At 41.3% G+C, this 22,892-nt stretch overlaps 2 protein-coding genes across 5 annotated transcripts in view; both read right to left on the bottom strand.

The window, feature by feature from the left end:
• The window catches only part of MYO1B (myosin IB), a 184,324-nt gene that overhangs the window by 63,393 nt on the left and 98,039 nt on the right, over positions 1 to 22,892 (bottom strand). For all 4 annotated transcript variants that reach the window (XM_064586837.1, XM_064586838.1, XM_064586839.1 and 1 more), the window contains 3 exons: positions 14,915 to 15,019; positions 10,787 to 10,833; positions 5,335 to 5,398 (listed from right to left, as the gene is read on the bottom strand). In XM_064586837.1, coding sequence (XP_064442907.1) covers positions 5,335 to 5,398; positions 10,787 to 10,833; positions 14,915 to 15,019 — 216 coding nt within the window. The remainder of the gene's footprint in view (positions 1 to 5,334; positions 5,399 to 10,786; positions 10,834 to 14,914; positions 15,020 to 22,892) is intronic.
• On the bottom strand, positions 16,040 to 18,471 carry LOC123841405 (large ribosomal subunit protein eL21-like). Its single transcript, XM_054506675.2, has one exon. It carries the CDS (start codon positions 16,960 to 16,962, stop codon positions 16,480 to 16,482), a length of 483 nt encoding a protein of 160 aa, XP_054362650.1. The 5' UTR covers positions 16,963 to 18,471; the 3' UTR covers positions 16,040 to 16,479.

Below are 22,892 nucleotides of genomic sequence, written 5' to 3'. Positions count from 1 at the left end.
GCTGTCAGTGCCTGCCTAACTTCCAGGCTCCTTAAGGCTGTCAATGCCTGCCTAACTTCCAGGCTCCCAGCACACCTGCATACGCGAGAAACCAAAAGCCACTTCTCACAGTAATAAAGCTGCTTCCTCTCCAGCTTGATTCCTGTGCCTGTTTCTCATGATGCCAAACCGGGGGTAGGAAAGTAGGTTATCTATTGGACCTCTGAATCAGTTAGTTTTTGCCGCACAACAAACTGTCCCAACACTTAGCAGCTTAGAACAGTACCATTTATCAGTTCATGAGTCTGAGCATCAGCTTTGTAGTTCTGGTCTGAGCCAGCTCAGCTGATCTCTCCTGGGCTTGCTCACAGGCTGGCGGACTGCCAGCAGCTGGCTGATCTCAGGTGCCCTCACCCTTACCTCTGGTGGTTCACTCCATGTGGTCTCTCACCATCCAGGAGCCTAGCCCAGGTTCATTCGCATGGTGGTAAGGAGAGCGTTCCCAAGAGGAGCATGAGAGGACAAGCTCCAATATATGACCAACTTTCAAGTCTTTGGTTGTGCCATGTTTACTAATTGTTCAATGGACCAAAATAAATCCCATGGCCAAACTCTGAGTCACTGAGACAGAGGACTACCCAAGGGTGTAGACACAAGGGGAGAGATTATTGTGACCATTTCTGAAAACAACCCATCAGATTGAGGCTGTTTAAAATGGTCACAAGTTATTTGACACTCTTCCCATTGAGAGGTGGAATCTTCATGCCCCATCCCCAACTCTGGGCAAGCTTGTGCTGACTTTGACTTCATGGAGTTCTGCAGAAGTGACACTGTCTGATCTCCCAGGCTACTGCAGGCTTCCTCTTGGTTCTCTATCAGGATGGTTTCCTGTTGGAACACTCTCCTTCAGGACCTAGCCATCTGTGAGAAGCCCAAACCACATGAGGCCACATATAGGTGGCTCTAGTCAACAGTTCCAACTCAGCACACACTTTGAATCATCCTAGCCCAGGAGCCTGACATGTGACATACGATAAAGCTTCCAGAAGATTCCAGCATTCACTCATGCAAGTCATTCCCAATCATTTGTCTTCCCTGCTGAAGCCCCATGTATCATGGAGACAAGCCAACCCTACTGTGCCCCATCTGAATTCTTGACCCACAGCATCCAACAGCATAAAAGAGGGCCACTGTTTTACTCTACTAAGTTTGGAGTGGTTTACTGGGCTGTATTAATAGGTAGACTAATTTCAACACTTGCTTTCCTTCATAATTCACAAGATATTATTTCTTTCAAGCTGAAAAGAGAAGGCAGTGACAGATGAAGTTTGAATACCAATAATTCTGCTGCCTTTCTGGGATTTAGAAAAAGCATTTAAAAATGATTAGCATAGAATATTCGACATATAAAATAAATAAGTCATGAGGATGTACCGTACAGCATATCAACTATAGTTAATAATACTCTGCTGCATGTTTGAAAGTTGCTAAGAGAGCAGACCTTAAAAGTCTCATCACAAGAAAAAAAAAGTTTTTGTAACTATGTATGGTGATGGATGGTAACTAGACTTATTGTGGTGATCATCTTGCAATGTATACAGATATGAAATCATGATGTGGTACACCTGAAACTAACATAATGTTGTACATCAATTACAGCTCAATAAAAAATTGTTTTAAATACTCAGATAAAATTATCCAATAAAGCAGGAGTTTTATTTCTCAATAAAGTTTTCTATGTCACAGTTATGTCACTTATTATTCATTGTGTACTTGTGTAGTTATTAATTAATTCAAGAAATATATTTCAGGTGTCAGACTGTTTTTGTTGCTGTCATTCAGCAATGAGCCACACAAACTAAGTCTCTGTCCTTATAGGACATATATTTGGCGAGGGGCTGGAGACCATAAGCCGTAAGTATATAATAATGAAAAAAAAAAGCAAACATTTATTCAATGTTTACTGGGTGCCAGGCACCATTCCACGCACTTTAGATGTTAACAAATAATTTACACCTTTTCATAACCCTATAAGATCAGTAATATTATTATCCTATTTCAAAGATGAAGAAATGGAGGCACAGAAAAATGAGTCACTTGCTGTCTTGTTTAGACATTAAAAACCACATGAGAAGAGTTGCATAAGTAACATCATAGGTTTGCTCCAAATAATGGAGCAGGGAAAGGGAGGACCTGCCTATATATAACCAATTCTATCCTCACCTCAGCATTTACTGAGCACCTACGGTGTATCAGGTATGACAGGAGGCTCTTGATACCCTACCGTGAACAGGAAAGCCATACCTCCTGCTTTAACCTGGAAGGACAGGTATATATGCCACCTGAAATCGTAAGGCTTTTTCACAGCATATCTGCCTCTGTGCTGTTCTCCTTTTAGGAGATAAAATCCCCAGAGACTTGTACCGCATTTTCTCCGCAGTGAAAACTGCCATCAAGTGCCACAGCTGTAAGAAAGTGCCTACGACTACCAATTAAAGCAACAGGTGTCCAAGGTTTCTAGTTCATAACACTAGGCCCCGAATCCTCAAATATAAATGCATACATCTTATGATACTTACAAGCATTAACAAAGTAGCAGCAATATTATCTCACAGAAGCCAAGACCTGCTAGATGTGCTTCCACACTGTATCTTCTGTGCTGAAGCAGCTGTGTCATTTTCTATTTTTGCAACACCCCTGGCCGAATGGTACCAACTCCAGGGATACATGGTTTTCAGGTGAATTCAAGATTTGTTTTCAGGCACACCTCTTTTAGAAAGAGAAAGTTACTGGGCTTTCTCTTAAATTCCCTGGCAACCCAGCTGGCTTGAGTGATCGTGTGTCTTCTTCCAGGTGATCAGTACAACGGACAACAACCTACGCTGTTACTACACGGCTGCTGGAAATCGAGACAAAACACACTTCCCACAAAATGGCATGTCCTTTCTTCCCTTCTAGACTCCAAGAAGCTGACTTTCGGCAGCTTGGAGAGGACAAGAATGGGTTTGCCCATTGCTCTACACCCCGGAAGCCAGCGCACAGCAACTCCCACTGACCACCTATGAGTCAGTCCTGTTCCTACCAGGGTGAAATTTCCTGCTCTTACCGCAAACGTACTCCTTTCCTTCCCAAAGCAAAGGGTACTCTAAAATACAGGGTGTTCCCACTACCACAGATTTCCATATAATTTCATTGTGGGAACAAACGGTAACAAACACCATATGAAATCCATTCATGATGTTATATTAATCTTAACTGGAAAAGAACTGAGTGTTTAATATTTATTCTCCATGGATACTGCAAGAATTAGTTACGGGGCAGGAAGACATTTCTACTTGGAACTTAAACTTCAAAATGTAAAACCTAAGTTATTTTCTAAAATTTACAAGAAAGTAATCCTTAAATATTTTCCTAGAGTCCTCAAAAGCAATTATAATTCAATCATTCCACAATGTTTAGATGCATTACCCTCATTTAAAAAACAGTGTATTAAATTAATAATGAGAACTAATCCGTCTTGTAAAAAGTTAAGTGTTAACGACTTAGGAGTATCTTTCAGAATAAAAGTTAATCCTTCCTTAAAATGGTGGTCTTAAAACTGAGGCCCACCTCTTCCCTCACAATCATGCAGGAAGCTTGGTGGGGTGGTCCTCAGTGCTTCTGGTTATATCACATCCGGTTCGCAGGAGTACTTTTGCTTCCATATTTGACACATAACCTAAGTAGCACTATCCCAGCCAATTTCATTTCGTAGTAAAGCTTTCTCTTCAAACCCTTCTTGAACAATTATATATTTTTACAAATATGGCTGGTCCCAATGCATGGCACACAATGTGGAAACTAAAATGGAATATTAAACTATTTACGAACTACATTAGAGTGGAAACAGGAAGAACCAAAGAGTTCATCCAGTTCAATCCCATTGTTTCAAAGATGAGGAAACTTTAGCCCTAGGTTCCTCTATGAATCGTGTTTTAAAAACTTAAAAAAAAAAAAAAAAATCAGCTGCATACTTTCCTCAAATCACTTAAAACACTGATTTCAAACGGCAGTCCTCTGGTTCTAGAGTTCATCAGCAAAGATCTCAGGGGCCACCTGGGGGCCAAGGGGTTCTGGCTACTCATCTTCTCTTCAGCCAGGTCAGATCTTGTTTTCTCTCTTATTTGGGGTTCAGCATGAAATTTCATTTGAAGAAGGAATTGCACTGCTGTAACAAATCTAATGAGCATTGCTTTGGATACCTGAGCCAATTCATTACTTTTTTTCTAGTGCAAACTTAGATTTTTTTTTTCAATCCCAATAGCACCACTGGGTGGTGAGGAGGCCAGCAGTGATGGGAGGTTCCGTGGTGTGGTCTCAAAAATCACAGGAGAATTCAAGAGGATGACCAGGCCGTGGTTCCAGGAGGAAGTGCACAAACCCTAAGGTGTCATCTTCGATCTTCCAAACAAATCAACTACGAAATCAGCAGAAGCAGAAGCTTCAGGGCGGGCCGCACATACCGTGGGTGCAAAGTACTGTTGACAAAGCCATATTTACAAATACCATCACACCCACTTTAGAGAACTCTGGACTTGGGGCTGTTCAGCAGACTCACCAGACACTGTTCATTTTTTTACCTTTGACAAAAACATTTCATTTCCATAATCACCAATCATGACTTAAGGAGGCTAAGAAATCTGTATTTCTACCTACCAGGTTTACCACATTTCAATGATGTAAATACACAAAGACAAGCAAAATTTCCCACAATAAAATGTGAAGTACAAGTCCACTCATTTTATTGAGCAAATGTTACCCAAAAAGTTACTAAAAAGTTATTAAATTAAAATCAACTATTTATATTTTATTTTTAATCATAAAATAATTTTGTTAAAGAGAATAACCACTAGAGGATCCTTTATTAATGAATTGACTTAAAAACCTATAGAACATAAAATACAGTTGGACTAATTCTTATTTGTTTAGCAAAATTTTAAAGATTTTCAACAGTAAAGACTTTAAGAGATCTTTAAAAAAGATTTAGGAGGGGCGCCTGGATGGCTCAGTTGGTTAAGCGTCCAACTCTTGATTTCAGCTCAGGTCATGATCTCACAGTCATGAGATAGAGCCCTGAGTCGGGCTCTGCGCTCCAGCAAGGAGTCTGCTTGAGATTCGCTCTCCCTCTCCCTCTGCCCCTCCACCAGCTTACATGCATGCTCACACTATAGTCTAACACATAGTCTGAAACGCATTGTCTAAGGAAAAGAAATTATAGTCTTATGTCTATCTCTTAAAGACTCAATTATCCTAAATCTTCTAATATATGTTTTGCTATTCTGAACTTCTTTAAAAGGATTCAAGGAAAATACTCACAGTTACTTATCACTCCTCCCAGTGGATCGCCTTTAAAATCAAATTCAATATCCATATATTTGCCCTGCCAAAGAAAGACTTTGTGAGTTTTCAAGATTACCTCAAAATATTCAGTCAGCATATCTTCTTAGAGAACAGCATGCTAACACTTTACACATTTGTTGAAATGTAATTAACACACAATTTATGTAACCATGAGGCAAAACAATATGCCTCCATAAATAATTTATACTAAATACCACATTAGCTCAAAGCTAACATATCATGTTGCTAATTTAGGAATAGATCTTAGCCAGCATGTGACTTTTTCATTTCAGATACGTGTTTCAAATGTCTCAAGAGTGTGTGTGTATTCAATTCAAGAATAAAAACTGGGAAAAGTAAGTATTCCTTGTATATGCACTAGTTGGGAATATAAATTATTTCATTTTTATAAGCAAAATGTGTTTTAAGTCATGGCTAGAAACTCCAAGTATACTGGACAGTGGATAGAATGGAACACATAAAGTTCTGTTTTTATATCTACTCAAATCAAATGCATGCTTATACATTGTGACCAATCTGGAATCGAAGACTGACCATTATCACTCTCTTTGGCTTTTGATCTAGATTATACAGTAATACATATATCCCAGTTTCCTATTACATTTTATAGATGGTATCTTAAACACACAGAAACACACGTGGAGTTTCATACTGTGATTTTGAAAGAACTGGTCTATAACTGTCTAGTTAAAGAGTAACAAGTGTAACAGAACAACCCTGACAGCTGGTTTTTGTTTGAAAAAGGATGTGTTGGGTCTAATAAGTGGTCTTTGCTTTTGTTTCATGTTCTACTTTAGTAATAATCACATAGATGGCTTGTAAATAAGTCTCCCAAAGAATGACTACTTTAACGCCTTCTATTTTCAAAATAAACATAGGGGGTCAGAAACGTGATTATACGGCACTCAGTCAACAATGTGGTCTGTGACCTTTTATTAGCTTATACATGCTCTCTTGCCTTTCTTTTCTTCATTGTCAAGGCTCACCTGTCCTTTTCAAAAGTATTCTCTTATTCATTAAGCAAATGTCTACCAAGCATTTCTTAGATACTTAAAGTAGGCACAAGGGTAAGCAAGGCATAGTACCTGCCCTCAAGGAACTTCCAGCCTGAAGGGAATTGAGCCAGATAAACAGGACATTACTGTGTATGGAGACAGATCCTACAGTGAGGCAGGGTGCTTGCTATGCACGAAGAGTAGGAGACAAAGGCTGAGGTCCACCCCAGCTCAAATGTGAAGTATCAGGGTTAAGTCAGGCAGCAAGAAGGCGAGAGAGCAGGAAGGAGGGCCATAAGAATAGGTATCTGTGAGGCTGGTGAGGGAAGCTGGCACACCTCATGGCATCAAGACACTTTCCTGACAGCAAAGTCCTGTCATTAAAGATTCTAAACAAGGAAGCCATGATCAGACTTGCCTATTTACAAGATCACCCTAGATAACGTGGGATGGACTGGAAAGGAGCAAAACCAGACACAGCTGACAGGAGGTGGCAGGAGTCATGGGAGAAATGTTGATGGCTTTAAGCAGGAGTGAGCAAAATCGGGCAGAGTAAGCAGAGCTGAGAGCTCCCCAGAGAGTCACCATGACAGATCCCGGTTTGACGTAGGAGGTTAAGAAAGGAGCAGGGCTGTGATTAGAAAGTCCAGGCAAACGAGTAGATAGCTATGCTAAGGAGGGGAGAAAGAGTAACTTCACAGGAGAGTCAGAGGTTGACCATATAAGAGGAGGTGATTTTGATGGAAGGTGCTTCCTGGACAGAGGAAGTCACCAGATCCAGAGCACAGGTGGAGGGATTAGCAAAAGATGGGAGTTGAGACTCTCCCAGTGTGACAGAAGGGTGTCTCTACAGATTCAGGGACAGGTGAGGCCCCAAAGCTGAGGACGTGGATGAGGAGGAGGAGCAAGGTGCTGATGACAATGATTTCCACGAAGTAAGCCTCCTGTCATCAGTTGAGAGTAAAGGATAGGGGCTCTGCCGACAGTACGATAAACCCCGTACAGAGTGGGAAAGGAAGCTGACCAGGGATAAACGAAAGGACAGCACTGAGAATTCAGATGATCTTGGAATGGTATTCTTCCCATGAGCTTGTCATGAGTCTTCTCAGAGAAGACCAATGCCTTCCCACTGCCTAGAAAATAAAGCCCAAGACCCTGAACCTGATACTCGAAGCCCTCCAGGGGAGGCCCCGACCCATCTCTCCAGGCCTTTGGCCCATGGCTCCCTTCACAGATCCTCTTGTCCCACCACTGACATGGACCAGGGCAGGTCCATTCTGGTCTCTCTCCTCGGCTTCCCCATACCAGCTCTCCTGGCTTTCTACTCGATTTTGGCACATTTCAATCTTACAGGCCCACTCAGAATTGCCCCCTGCCCCAGACTCCTCCAGCTTCTCTATTCGGAATTTCCATAAAGCTATTTTTGGAACTTACTCATGGGGAACTTACTATTTTATGTGTTGTGTTATAATTACTTTTAGACATGTCCATTTTTTTCTGACTCGTCTATAAAAAATTTTCTGACTCGTCTTAAAAATATTCATTCGTCAATGTTTTCTGAGTATCTACTATGACACCAGGCACCGTTCTATGACACAAGAAGGCCGAGCTCCTTGCTCCCATGGCTCCTCCTCTCTAAGGTCCACGATCAGAGAGAAACAGAGAAAGTGAATGTAATCTTTCCAGAGTTTAACGAGTGCCTGAAAAAATTAAAAGCACGATGAAATCAGAGTCTAGAAGAGGCATCATAGAAGTAACACTTGAGGTGAGACCTAAATGATGCAAGACAGTGGCCATGCAGCGATCTGGACGCAGAGCACATCATGCAGGAGGACCAGCAACTGCAAAGATCTAAGGCAAGAAGGCGCTCAGTGCTCCTGTCACAAAGGCCTGTGCTGCCAAGGCGGGGCATGCAAGGGTGGGGAGGGGCGTGCAGGGGCGGGGCGGGGCGTGCAAGGGCGGGGCGGGGCTGCAGGGGCGGGGCGGGGCGTGCAAGGGCGGAGCGGGGCGTGCAAGGGCAGGGCGGGGCGTGCAAGGGCGGGGCGGGGCAGAGCCGGCCACCGCTCAGGCAGGCCGGCGTGGGAAGCTCTGGGAGGAGCCTGTACTGCACTCCAGGTGCAAGGAGGAGCCACCGAGGGCTTTCAGAAGAGCAGCAGTGAGACAGGTTTGTAAAGATCACTCTGGATGCCAGTAGGGAAAGGTCTGTAGGCTGCAAGAGGAGATGCAGGGAGACCCATGCGTAATTAACTTTTCAAAAAACAAAAACAAAAACCAGAGGTTTCAAACAAATGAATACATTGTACGGGTTTTTTTTTATTCTTACTGAATGAAAGGTTTGGTAACGGAATTTTCCGGACCCTATGCCTTCTCTCCTAGCTTGGCTCTCTGCAGATGGTAGACGCTCCACTATTACTCCTCTTCCCTCCCCTGAATCCCTTGGTCGAGAATAGTGACTTCCAAAGCCTTAAATGTCTCTTTTCAAAAACAGTGGGGTCACTTCCTTAATAGAAGTTCAATATGTGGGGCGCCTGGGTGGCTCAGTTGGTTAAGCGACTGCCTTCGGCTCAGGTCATGATCCTGGAGTCCCTGGATCGAGTCCCGCATCGGGCTCCCTGCTCGGCAGGGAGCCTGCTTCTGCCTCTGACCCTCCCCCCTCTCATGTGCTCTCTCTCTCTCATTCTCTCTGTCTCAAATAAATAAATAAAATCTTTAAAAAAAAAAAGAAGTTCAATATGTCAAACTAGAGGTACTTGGGGGGTAGAGAGCAACGTGAGGTACCTCCCTGAGAACACTCGTCTGATATGTCAGTGGCAATGAGCATGCGTAACTACACCACCACACCACCGTCTACCACACTGCTCAGTGAAGAGATCAAGAAGTTCATCAAACACAAAGGAAATGCAATTTCCCCAGAGTACAAATGTTTAATACATAAACCACTGTTCTATACAGTAGTGACTGTAAATATAGTAGAGTCCTGTCAAATTATAACGTGGATTTGAGTATATTACTGATCAAGTCACAGACCACCAAGCAGAGAAATTAGTAAAAACTGGGTATGAAATGATTTAGTCTATAATCAAGTATTAATCTTGTATCCTAACACCCATGTTATAATAGGATTTCAAGTTACTTATTAAGCCAAATCACCTGCCAGGTCTTTCACTAGATTTCAAACATCACAAAGTAGTAATGACTCTTTAGGCAATATGGTTTTCTGCATTTTTGTAGTCTATAGACTAAATAATTTAGACATTTTTAAAAAGTGTATGTGTACATTTCCAACAAGCAAAAAAAAAAAAGTCTTCACAAAGGAGTTTGATCTCTTAGAATTACTTCTATCTGCCCACACCTTGCTTCTAAGTCTATTTATATAATGAGATTAGCCATGTTACAACAGGCATGGCTCAAATCAGCTATAACCACGTAAAGGGCTAATCCAATGGAAAAAATGTACAGTCCTGGAATTAGGAACCTCAGCCCTCCACTTTCCAAGCTACTAAAACTACCTCTACCTGAGGTCACTGTCTTGCCTTGAGCACTGGATAACTCTAACGAGAAAAAAGCAAAAAGGGAGACTAAAAGAGGTGATGGGGAGAAAGGGCAGGAAGGGTCCCTGGCAGAGAAGCATAAAAATCACCCAAAATGGTCCCAAGTAATGTATATAAGAAGAGCTTATAAAGTAAATGACCTTTTATTATAAAATTTATAAGATAGGTTAAACTGTAGAAAAAAGGGGCCAATTTCAAAGTATCACCATCACACTCAACGCACTTCCCCCAACCGCCATCAGGCCATGTCTGTGTCTCCATAAAGACCAAAGCAGGACAGCGCGTGCTCAGCAGGAGAGACCCCAGCGGGCTGCTGAGGGCAGTACATGCTGCGGAGAGCCGGGAGAGGAGACCACGAAGGTGTGTCTTCCCGCACTCAGCATTTTCCAACTCAACCAAACTCGAAACATCAATCAGCTGCAGTTTTTACCTCTGTAAAGTTTCAGTGTACCCTTCCATCCTTCCTTGTCCCACTGAATAAAGGACAAAAGCTGTAGAGTACAAAAACTTGACACCCGGTTTCTCCTTCCTTCTACTTAATCTGATTCTTAATTGTGATTTCTAAATGCCAAAACTCAGGTAAGTAAAGAGTTCTTCTAAAGAGCCTCCTTTCAATTGCCCATGGAATTCCCATGATAGATGACAAGAAACTATGAAAGTCTGGCTGTCACTCCAAAAAGAATTAAAAAGAAAAATCCCAGAAAGCAAAAAGTAGTCCTTAGAGAACTTTCTGTGTCTCAACAGCAGGGGTGTTCTTATTTTTCAAATGTGTATATTAAGAAATACTAAACATCTACTGGTTGTTTAAACATACATGAGCTAAATATTAGTGTTAACACTTATGCTTATACAAATACTTACAAATCTAGAGGAGTTGTCATTCCTTACAGTCTTGGCATTTCCAAAAGCTAGTAAGAAAGAAACAGATGCATGGGTAAAATTGACAGAAAAATAATTTCAAGCAGAAATTTAAAGCAAATGGAATATTTGATAGCTATAAATCTTAGAAAATACAACTTGCAGCAATGACATTTCTGTCCAAGCTTCCCATAGAAACATAACACAAGTCTTAAGAAAGCTTCCACATCTTATGACAAGTTCATAGAAAAGGAGACTCATTCCTATGATTCATGGAATTTTTTCAAATATTACTATAAATGGAATCTTGTCTAATTAAATAACCTTTTACTGTTTTAAAAGTAGTCAGTTGAGTGGATAGCAAGCAAGGCTTGTATTCTCCACCATTACCATCAGTGTAAATAAGATTATTTCAGAGATGACTGACTACTTAGTATTATCAAAGGCTTCATGGAACTTGATGAGGTTTCCAGATGGAAAAGGCACAAGAAACTTTAAATTATTTAATTAATTTAAAAATAAAGCTACTGAAATGTGATTACATATGTAACTGTGAAATACAGAAAGAGTAAGAGATTTGGAAACTAACATCATCTCCAATAGGCTAAAAATACTACATAGTTTCTTTAGTTCATACCCATCGGACCTAAGTGAAACTTTCCAGAAAAGAAAGAAAACCAAATGGGCCCATAATGCAGAATCCAAGTTTATTCCAAACTTAGCTGCTGTGAGGAGCCCAGTCTCCCACAGGAGTCCCTTTTAAGAAAATAAGGGCACCTAAGAACCACAGGTTGATGCCACCCCAGGCACAGAATGCTCCCGTTCAATATAGGTAGTTCATGGCGTCATAAAGAAAAAGGTCTGTTTCACCAAGCTTGTGCACAAAGTAGGGGCAAATTAATCTGGGCCACAGTAGCAGAGAATTAAGCTGAATAAATATAAGGCATATAAGCAGAAGGATCCCCGTTTGATTGCTTTGGAAGAAGCCCAGCAGTGTACCTCTAACCGCAACATGCAAACCAGTCACCTAAGGATCTTGTTCAATGGGTCTGGGATGGTCATGAAATTCTGCATTTCTCCCAATACTCCCCAACCCACCCGCCGCTGTTACTAGGATCCCTGGGCCCGCTGCAGCTAACAGGGACAGAAGACTACTCGGTAATGTGGCAACCAGAAAAATGAATCTTGAGATTAAGAAGCCAGGCATCAAACCTCTGGAAGCCTCCATAGCTTCATTAAACAGAGGGAAGATTAGAGTAACAGGAGTTCAAATGGTTACCAAGGGCTAAAAGCTGATCCAAGTTTTGAGAGCAGTCGCGTGATCAAGGTGCGACCGTGGGTTTCTGTTGAAGTTCACTTGGATATTCAGTAGCCAAACCCGATGCGTTATATTTCACGTTTGCTGGCTTTTTTTGTGTTTTTGATTTTTTAAAAATAGTTGGTTCCGGCTCAGTTCAGTAGAAATTTACAAAGTCAACACAGGGAAAGTTCTTCGTATCAGCGATTAAGGTTGGGAGGGGTATAGTTTGGTAGGTCCCTGATGCCAAATTCTCTCCTTTTTTTTTTTTTTTTTTTTAAGATTTTATTTATTTATTTGAGACAGAGAGAATGAGAGAGAGAGAGCACATGAGAGGGGGGAGGGTCAGAGGGAGAAGCAGGCTCCCTGCCGAGCAGGGAGCCCGATGCGGGACTCGATCCAGGGACTCCAGGATCATGACCTGAGCCGAAAGCAGTCGCTTAACCAACTGAGCCACCCAGGCGCCCCAACCAAATTCTCTCCTTAATAGAAAATCAGCTGAGAGGCTCTACTGAGTGGGGAAACCTGCACACAGGAAATACTCAAAAGGATGCTTACTGAAGAGGCTCACATCATTATCCATGTCCACCACCAGCTAAGAGGCTTTAATAAATGCAACCCTGAAAAGGCTGAGTGTTGCCCCAGTGGTCATGAAGACCACGACATTTCTCGTGTTTTAACAGGCTAGTCTTCCCGGTGGGTGTGAATATGTAGGGGGGCCAAGTTAACTAACTTGCATAGCCCCAAAGTCCAGCTTGAGATGCTGATGCATAAAGGACAGTTTATTGTGGCTTGAAGGTCAAGGGCAAGTGAAGGAATTGCTTCAAAAAAACTTTATTCAAGGGGCCATTTGCACGCCATAAACCATCTTTTCATCAAACAAATCTTGAGTTGCACACACAGCTCTAAACACTAAAGTCTTTTATTGTGAGCCACAGAATCAAAAACAAGTGTTTCATTATAGAACACTTGAGACACATTCCTCAATTGTTTTTTTAAGTTCATTGTTCTAAATGTTCATTTACAGTAGCAGTTCCAGCTAAAAAGTAAAGCATTCCCATAAAAGATAATACATGCCCACAGCAGACATTTCTTCCATTTCCTGCACTGGGGCCTAGTTCTAAATACCATCAAATAAAGGGCCAGATTCTCATCACAGATGCAAGCTGTAGCATTCCACAGTGCTTCTCCTTTAGATCACAGCGTTCTTAAAATAAGCATATACAGAAATACACGTACAGCACCCTAACTTAAAGGCAAAAGGGAAAGTAAACAAAAAGTCAAATACTGGAACAATAAAATGAAGATACAGCACTTTCCGTAATAGCGTCTTTATTCGTTAAGGTACCGAAGGGAACGAAAGATTGGTATAACAACAGAATAGGTGTTTCAGGTTTTGCTTTTCACAACTTAAAGTATTTTCACTAGTCTTATCTCACTATCTGGGGGATGAAGAGGCGGAAGGAGGGGCTAGGTCTAGGTAACAAAGAAAATAGGCAGGGCTCTGTCCCTCCACACTGGGGGGCATCTTACTCACCCCAAAGCAGTTCTGCTTTAATCCATGCTAAATCTTGACCCTCCATGACTGTGAACAAAGAGTTAAACCAAACTACTCTTCTAGACCAAAGACTCTGATCAGGGCTGGTTCTGACCCTTGACATTTGGCAGTGTCCAGTGACATTTTCAGAGCTAACAACTAGGGCCAGGCGTGCCTCTGGAACCTAGTGGGTAGAGGCCTGGGATGCAGCTAAACATCTTACAATGAATGCACAGGACAGCACTCCATAGCAGAGATTTATGCAGTCCAAAATGAGGTTGAGAAACCCTACTCTATCCCAACAACTATATGAGTGACAATAAAGACAGGCTTACAATATAAAGCAAAAATCAAGGACTTGCCATCAATAGGGAAAGACTGATTTACTGTTTCCAAAGCAAACAATGGTTTATGCCTTTGGTTTATGCCAACCTCCATGGCTTTAGGGGGACTCACCTCTGGCTTTTTCTGATGGTAGTATGGACTCCATGTATGTGTCCCCCACCAATTTTTATGTTGAAGTCCTAACCCCAATGTGATTGTGTTTAGAGTTGGGGTCTTTGGGAAGTAATTAGGGTTCTACGAGGTCATGAGCCAACCAGGGTTCCTGCCCCCAGCCACCACACACAAAGGAGAGATCATGTGATCCCACAGCAAGATGGTGGCTACCAGCAAGCCAAGAGGCCTACCTTGCCAGCACCTTCATCTAGACTCCTGAGCCTCTAGAAGTGTAAGAAAACAAATATCTGTGGTTTAAGCCACCCGGCCTATGGTATTTTGTTAGAGCAGCCTGAGCTAACTAACACAGATGGCCAACCATAGAATCTGAACTCCAGAGACAGGTTTAGGCTTTCTGTGATCCTGAAAAAAACTGTCCTTTAGATGTTTCTCTGGCACGGCCTTTCTGACAACAGAAATAAGCAGCCACAGGTGTTATCCCAAATGATAAAATAGCACTGCACTCATGCGGCGCTTTTTCACCAAGGTCTTCCTAGCCATCAAGTCAAATGCAAATATCAGGTGATTATTTTTAGGCAAAATTGAAGTAATTCAAATAAAAATTGAAAGGGAAAAAAAATGAATGTAAGTGGGAAAGCTCCTTTTGGATGAGTAAACTGTTTCCTCCTTTAAGCACCTGAAGCCAAGAGTTCTTAGGACACAGCTCATTTGCCCTGCAGGTCCGGGCCTGAACCTTCCTCTTTCCCTGCCTCCCCCCAGCTCCACTGCCAGCCCACCAGGTACCTGAAGAGCCCTGCAAACTGGATCACACTGACCCGATGTACACAGGAAATCCTACCTTCCAGGACTGGGTTGGACTGTAAAAGCTGTTCTTTGACTTGGTTCACTTCTGCTCCTTTTCCACAAACGGCCGCTACATACGACATGACAAGCTTGCTGGCCTCTGTGGATGAAAACAAATCCTATCAATAAATTAAGCAGAAATCTGGAAACAAATTTTAGAGGAAGGAAATAGGGTGTAGAAGATCCATTAATGTTTTCAAATGCCTTTATACCTGGGACTAAATAATGTTTTGGATATCTTTTAAAATTTGTGTGCTTTCCACCAGTCAGAATGGCTAAAATTAACAACACGGGGAACAACAGTGTTGGCGAGGATGCAGAGAAAGGGGAACCCTCCTACACTGTTGCTGGGAATGCAAACTGGTGTAGCCATTCTGGAAAACAGTACGGAGTTTCCTCAAAAAGTTAGAAATAGAACTACCTTACGATCCAGCAATTGCACTACTAGGTATTTCCCAAAGGATACAGAAATACTGAATTGAAGGGGCACCTGCACCTCGATGTTTACAGCAGCATTATCAACAATAGCCAAACTATGGAAAGAGCCCAAGTGTCCACTGACAGATGAATGGATAAAGAAGATATGGTGAATATATCCAATGGAATATTACTCAGCCATCAAAACGAATCAAGTCTATCCATTTTGCAATGATGTGGCTGGAGTTAGAGAGTATTATGCTGAGTGAAATACGTCAGTCAGGGAAAGACAAATACTGTATGATTTTACTTGTATGTGGAATCTAAGAAACAAAACAAATGATCAGAGAAGGGAAAAATAGAGAGGCAAACCAAGAAACAGACTCTTTTTTTAAGATTTTATTTATTTATTTGACAGACAGTGAGAGAGGGAACACAAGCAGGGGGAGTGGGAGAGGGAGAAGTAGGCTTCTCCACTGAGCAGGGAGCCCAATGCGGGGCTCGATCCCAGGATCCTGGGACCATGACCTGAGCTGAAGGCAGACGCTTAATGACTGAGCCACCCAGGCACCCCAGACTCTTTAACTATAGAGAACAAACTGATGGTCACCAGAGGGCATGGGGGTTGGGGGATGGGTTAAATGGGTGATAGGGATTAAGGAGTGGTTATGATGAGCATCGGGTATTGTATCTAAGTGCTGAATCACTAAATTATATACCTAAAACTAATATTATACTGTGTGTTAACTGGAATTTAAATAAAAGCAAAAAAATTAAAAATTAAAAAAAAATTTGTGCTTTCTTTTCAATGACGTCCTTACTTCAGATATAATAGGAATTGTGCTTGAAGATTATCACCAGTATGAAAAAAAATTTGCTGAGTAATAGAGCCAACAACATGTCAGAAGAACTATCTTAAAGCAATCATTCACACATAATTACAATATTATACACAGATAATTCAAGGCAAAAATAACCTGGTAACCTGGGTAGCTTTACAAAGTATTTTTATTTATTTATTTATTTATTTATTTATTTTTTTTTTTGCTTTAAATATTTTTGGGGGGGAAAGGACACCACACTTCTACTCAATTGAGAGAAACATTTTTACAGTCTTGAGGTCTTTTGTTTTCTTTACATTTATCATGCCATGAATTCATAGGGAATGGGTTCCAGCAGTTCGGGCTCCTTTCCATTGGTTCTCACAAAGTGTGCTTCTCTGGGTGGGGCAGGCTGGCGCTTCAGCTGAACCCAAGTACCTTTCTCTTTGGCTTCCTTCTTTTTCTGATCATTTTCCTTCACACGCTTCAGGAAGCTGTCTCGGCTCTTTGAGTGTTTAATATGCTCAATGCGTACATTAATTCTCTTGGCAAGAATCTTGCCCTTAACTTGTTTGTTTACAAAAATGCCATCAGCATGCTGGGTGACCCTGTAGACTCTTCCAGTTTTGCCATGGTAAGATTTGTGGGGCATTCCTTTTGGAACAGAGCCCATTCCCTTGATGTCCACAATATCACCTTTTTTATAGATTCGCATGTATGTGGCCAAAGGAACAACTCCATGTTTTCTAAAAGGTCTAGAGAACATATAGCGGGTACCTCTCCTCTTTCCCTTTGTGTTGGTCATTTTGGCGAATTACTGGAAGATGGCGGTTCCGGCCGAAAGGCTACAAAAGTATTTTTAAAGTTTAAAAGAACTGTCCTCCTCAAAAATAGTTTCTAAATCAAACTAGTTTGCTCACAACTAGACTAAATTAGTTACTCTTCAACTCAATTAAAAAACTAAGCCACTAATGTAAGGATTTGGTAACAAGAAAGCTAGCTTTTATTGGGCACAGTTGTTTTCAAAGGTTTCACCAGGAACTCTGAAAGGTAAGCTGCTAAAAGAAGCTGGCCACCCTGAAGCATACAAAGAATTCTTAGCTCAAAGGTGGGCAAGATTTGTTTTTGGTGGTTTTATCTTTTGGTGTCTATCAGCCTGTGTCCTCTCTCAGCATCTGCTTCTTAGGACCTGATCTTTTGAATAGTGCCTTCCAAGGAATATTAATAGATATTCAGGGAAAATGATGTCCGAAGTTAAATGAATTAGATGAAATGAAATAGGTTTCTTTTTAAAGGGTTTCCTGGAGGATCACATGCATGGTGGAATTCTGGAAAAGGCTCGAGAATGCTACACTTCCCAGACTGGTTTGCCATGGAATCTGCTTCTCACTGAGCTGTCCTCATTCTGATTTTCCATAACCAGGGAAGGGCTCAACTATTAACTGTCAGCAGAATTCAACACACACCTTCATTTGGGCGGCCGAGGTAAGGAGACTCATCAGAAGTCTTGCTTTCTCTGAAGTCTGCGCACGAGTGCCACCATCTGAGAGCAGGAAGGCTTCCTCAGATCTGAGTGATGATACCTCTGCCCACAGGCATAAGGGGGCAGATCTCAACACTGCCATTTCTCATACAGAGACCGACAGGTGGCTTCCAGTCCCACTGCCCACCACGAAGAAGCAATAAATGAACAACCGGAATTCACCTTGGGCACACTGCCTGGCACTTGCTTTAGGACTTTAGAACAACCCCAAAGCATTGACTAACAAGCCACTGAGCACCAAGAATCTATATCAGGTCACACAAAGTTCTCTAGGCCTGAGGCAGGAGCAAATAGGGTAGAGGGAAAGCAAACAATCTCATGGAACCCTGAGAAATGAGGTGGGAGACTGGGTATTTCTGCCATGCTTGCAGTTAAGTCTTCCTTCAACGTGCTTTCTGGGTAATGAAAATGGGTCCACACAGGTTCTCTGGTGGTCTGTGATGGCTGATTTCTATTGTCTCCTTTTAGGGGCTGCAACTGAGAAATGCCAATCTCTTCATCTCTGTGATTCTCTTCCTCCAAAGGGCACTGTTCCTTCACACACCTTCCACTGTGTAAAGTTTCTGAACTACATTTCCCACTGTTCTCAGGGTTTCAGCATCTAAAAGCTGGTGAATTATATATGGACAAAGAGTTTATATGCTATCACATGTCATTTGACTTCCTGGTGCCACAATTCCCTCTACCCATCGGTCCGAGCTGGAACTCTTCTTCTGGTCACTTCAGGATACTTTCTTTCTAGGCTCTATGGCTTTCAAGTTCAGGAGAGGCTGCCCTCCCAGGAAATTCCTGACATCCTGTGCTGTCTGGTCTCCAATGCTGGGCCACCTCTCCTCAGTTACCCACACATCCCAACTCAGCAGTCTGGCCTTTGAAGCAACTCACCTCCAGGCCTGCTTTCTCATCATTCCACTTTCTCATTGGTACCTCCGCTCCCCATCCTCGCCTCTACCCTCACATATGTTATTATATCCCTAACAAGAATTTCTGGCCTTTCTACCCATTACACTATGGCAAGACTGAAAGCATTTAGAGGCACAATAACGGTCTCAGATTGTGGCAAATACACACACACACACACATATACTTTAGATGAAAAGGTAAGTTTCCTTTTAGGTAAACTGACAATAAATATTAAAAGTCCAGGTCAGGCTGTTTTGCTTATTCCAGTGATTATGGACCTCACTGTAGCCAAACATCAAGTTTAGCTACACGACCACACCGAGTTCTCTGGAAATCCAGTTCTGGACCAGGATGGACTCTTAGGGACAAAATGCTGGGGTGGGGGTGGGACACAGGAATCAACCAAGAATCAAAATTCTCTGGCGGCTGTTGATTTGGTCTCAGAGACTTTTTAATGGCCAGTATGAAAAGAATCAAGTTTTCTCAGGGTCAAATCTGTTTAAAAATGGTACAAGGAGCAGATCTTTTGGAATCTGGATTGAACTTACATCTGGTTGTTAAACTGTGTATAAACCCACAATATCTATTGAGATAGAAAGAGGACTTAATTGAAATTAGGAATGACTTTTATTAACCTTAAAATCTATTTAAGTAATTCAAATATAATTTTTAAATTAGTTCAAGGATACTTATTCCTAAATTGTTAAAAAGTTTGTATATTCAATTCTTCACTATCTTCAGGAAATCTAATCCTGGATTCATTTTGATAATTCATTTTTGGAAGCCGGGATTAAGAGTAGTTTTCTTTAAACAGTCTCATTATCTAAAAGAGACAACTCTTATAATATTTTTTCTTGACATAATACTTGATCTTTAACTTAAGCAGCTCATGAGATACTCACTACTTCAGAGAAATAAATAGAACAGTAAGGATATGTTGCAAGGTCCAACATAGTTTAGAAGACTGTTCTTGTAATATTTCACCATGCTGGAAACAGGAAATAAGATTATCTCATGAAGCTTTCTGCTTCATTTCCTTTTGGCCCTTCTGTACTAAAGTTCAAATAAATTTGTATCTTTATTCAAGTACTTAGATATTTATCCAAATCAAAGCTTCATGTAATAACCTCTATGAATGAAATATATTTCTAAGAATCAAGAATTATCATCTTCCATATCTCAAAGTCCAGTTTTTGGATTATGTAGATTGTTACAGAAACCAACTAAACATGACCTTGGCAATCACGGTATACAATTATAAGCATTTTCCAAAACAACACTCTTGAACAGACCGTGGATACTTTAATCCAGTAATCATACTCTTCAATGACAATGTCTTTCATGTACATTGTAAAAACAGAAAATGATTCTACTTGAGACAAAAAAGTATACTCTTCATGTATACACAAAACTCTGAAAAGCACAACTATTTTAGACCTAAAAACACTGGCATTTAAAACTGGCAAAACATAACAGCATTTGTTTAGAATCAATTCTTAGTTCATCGTTTTCTCTCACTCGTAGATACTTCACATATGTAAATTTATGTACATATATATGTTTGAATGTGACTTGAATCCTAAAATTCATCAACAGTCAGACAAACATAATATTAAGTCTTCGAAGTAAAGTCTCTTCTCACCAGAAAATGGTAGGACATCTAGGGTTGAACAGATATTCTGCACTAATGGGCAAATGGCCTGTCACAAAATACTTCTAAATCTGAATATCTGGATCAGATTCATATCAACGAAAGGGGTTACAGAAGATAGAGATTCTGGGCATTTTAAATTCCTGATAAGGAAAAAATGAGAATTTAACTCTGTATTCTCTGGTACCTTGTAAAAGACTGTGAACAATATGTATCATCTGTTATTATGCAATTATTACATAATCATATAATTACGTAATAACTTTTTTTATGAAAGAAAGCACGGCAAAGTAGTAGTAGGTGGATGAGAAAGGAAAAACATTTCAGTGAAAGACATTTGCGCTCATGAGGACAGCAGGATGGGAATCTTGCTGCTAAAACTGCAAAACCTGTGCATGTTAACTGAGCAGGCTCCCATGGATTCAATCATGGTATCAGGAACAAAAAAAAACCAAAAACGTATGGGTACAAGCAAGGCTTATTCGAGTTTTCTTCACAGAACTTCCCGTAATTTATCCAGGAGTTAATAGGTATCCATGTATGCATTCATAGTACATGCAACACCATGCATGTCACGTATAGATCACATAACACACATATATGTCATAAAGCAAACAGAGCCACACATTTCCACACACACATATACTGATATATTTATCTGCTTCTATACTTCTCTAACCCCTTGGTTAAAATATCCAAGTTTTTCCGGGCACCTGGGTGGCTCAGTTTGGTTAAGCGTCTGCCTTCGGCTCAGGTCATGATCCCAGGGTCCTGGGATCGAGTCCCGCATCGGGCTCCCTGCTCAGCGGGGAGTCTGCTTCTTCCCTCTCCCTCTGTCCCTCCCTGTGCTTGTGCTCCTCCCCCCCAAATAAATACATAAAATCTAAAAAAAGAAAAAAGATCCAAGTTTTTCTAGAGACTGAGCTTACATAGGTCTCACGGTCCAGTGACCTAAAGAGTAAGACTACCTCAATCAGTGAGGCCACCTCTGTGTACAATGAAAGAGAGATTCTGCAACCCAGAGGCACACCCTTCTTAGCAGCCACGAGCCTGCAAGGCTGTACAGCAAGCCAGCTGCAGCCTATCCAAACTAACCAGACAGGTGACCTCAAACCGTTCCAGTTGTGGTACAAAGAGCCTGGGTCTCGCGATGAGCAATACGGCTTTTCCTCTAAGAGGAGTCATGACGGGCAGTGTTTTCACTGAAATACAACGCTATATACAAGTTGCTCTGCTTCCGAAAGTTTGGCCACGAGATCTCTGATAATGAATATAAAACATGTGGATCAAGAGAGGCCTTTCTCACACGGGGAAGAAACAAAACAAAAGCTCACTATATTTGGGGCTTCAGTCTGCTTAGCTGTTCTGCCTCCCTGGGACACCTCCGTAAGGAGATGTAAAGTCGTACAAGGTCAGTTGGGGTTCAGAACCAAAAGTCTTAATGAGCAGGGCAGGCTTCATAACTCTCCTAGCTGATGGTTGGAGAGTTCCTAGAAACTGATGTAACTGTAAAATTAGAAACCAAATGATTTATGCTGTTTTCTTATGTCAGGATCATCTTCTTAGGCCCACAGATTTATTGTAATGTCTTTGAAACAATGTAGTTATGATGGTTCCTTCACGTTCTACGTCCCCTGCCCCCATCAGCTCTTGAATGATTCTCCACAAACTATCTGTATTCACAGTAGTGAATTCTGAGTTCACTGCCTAGAAATACTTGGGCACTTTTATGAGGCATGATGAATTTTTTATTTAGCACAGCAGTAATGAATTAAATAGGACCCCAAAGGACTCAAAGAGTTCATGCCTCTCCCTGAATGCCCATATTATATAACCGTGCAGCATAAGAATATCTCCACTGCTTAAGGCCAATAACATCATCATCCGCCAAGGGGGTTTACAACCTCATTAAATTAATTACTTCTTGTAAAATAAGCCCTCTAATACTGCAGGGTAGTCCTGTATAAGCTATCAAGTAAAGATTCTTACCAAAAAGACATACTGTGCATAAACTCTACAGCGCATTCTAGGCCCTCCATAAATGTTAGTTCTCTTCTTCTTTCATTTAATTACCAACAAAATCTTTAATAACGATGTGTACTCAAAAACAATTTCAGTGGTCAAGACAATGGGGCATTTCAAAAGTGCCCTGGCATCCCTCTTCCCCACAGAACTGACAAAACCCCATCTCCAAACTCCTCACACTACCATGCTACAATCTGTGTATTATTTTCCATCATTTCATTTTCCCGTAAGTAATCTCCATGAACCAGAGACATTAATCAACACATAAATTCTATGCTTTACTCAGATGGATAGTGTAATGACAACTAAAACCATAATAAATTTTGAGGCAATTTTTGTACCACTCCTTGCAAAGTGAAAGAAAAGTAGAAAAAGATGAATCAGTAAGTGAAGCACTAAATGTCCCTGGGGACAGAGATGTAGGAGATGCTGTTGGGATCTGTAAATGAAAAGGAAGAGCTTATTAGCAGCTACCAAAGAGTGTATTTGAGTGGATATTTTAAAACAGCAGCTCTCACTCAGGACTAGGGTCCACCTCCCAGCACTAGGAGGTTTAATGACAATGGACAGCTGAAGATCACAAGATCCAGGAATCACAGTAGCTCAAAAATAA

This window comes from Mirounga angustirostris, unplaced genomic scaffold (assembly GCF_029215605.1).
Source record: "Mirounga angustirostris isolate CCGP_5_RB_7025 unplaced genomic scaffold, mMirAng1.0.hap1 SCAF_3, whole genome shotgun sequence".
Taxonomy (NCBI): Eukaryota; Metazoa; Chordata; class Mammalia; order Carnivora; family Phocidae; genus Mirounga; species Mirounga angustirostris.
Note: the sequence above shows the minus strand (reverse complement) of the source record. Positions and strands in the feature narration are given on the sequence as shown.

Bases quoted from the DNA above. Each gene is read 5' to 3' on its own strand.
- LOC123841405 (XM_054506675.2), bottom strand. From the start codon at position 16,962: ATGACCAACACAAAGGGAAAGAGGAGAGGTACCCGCTATATGTTCTCT.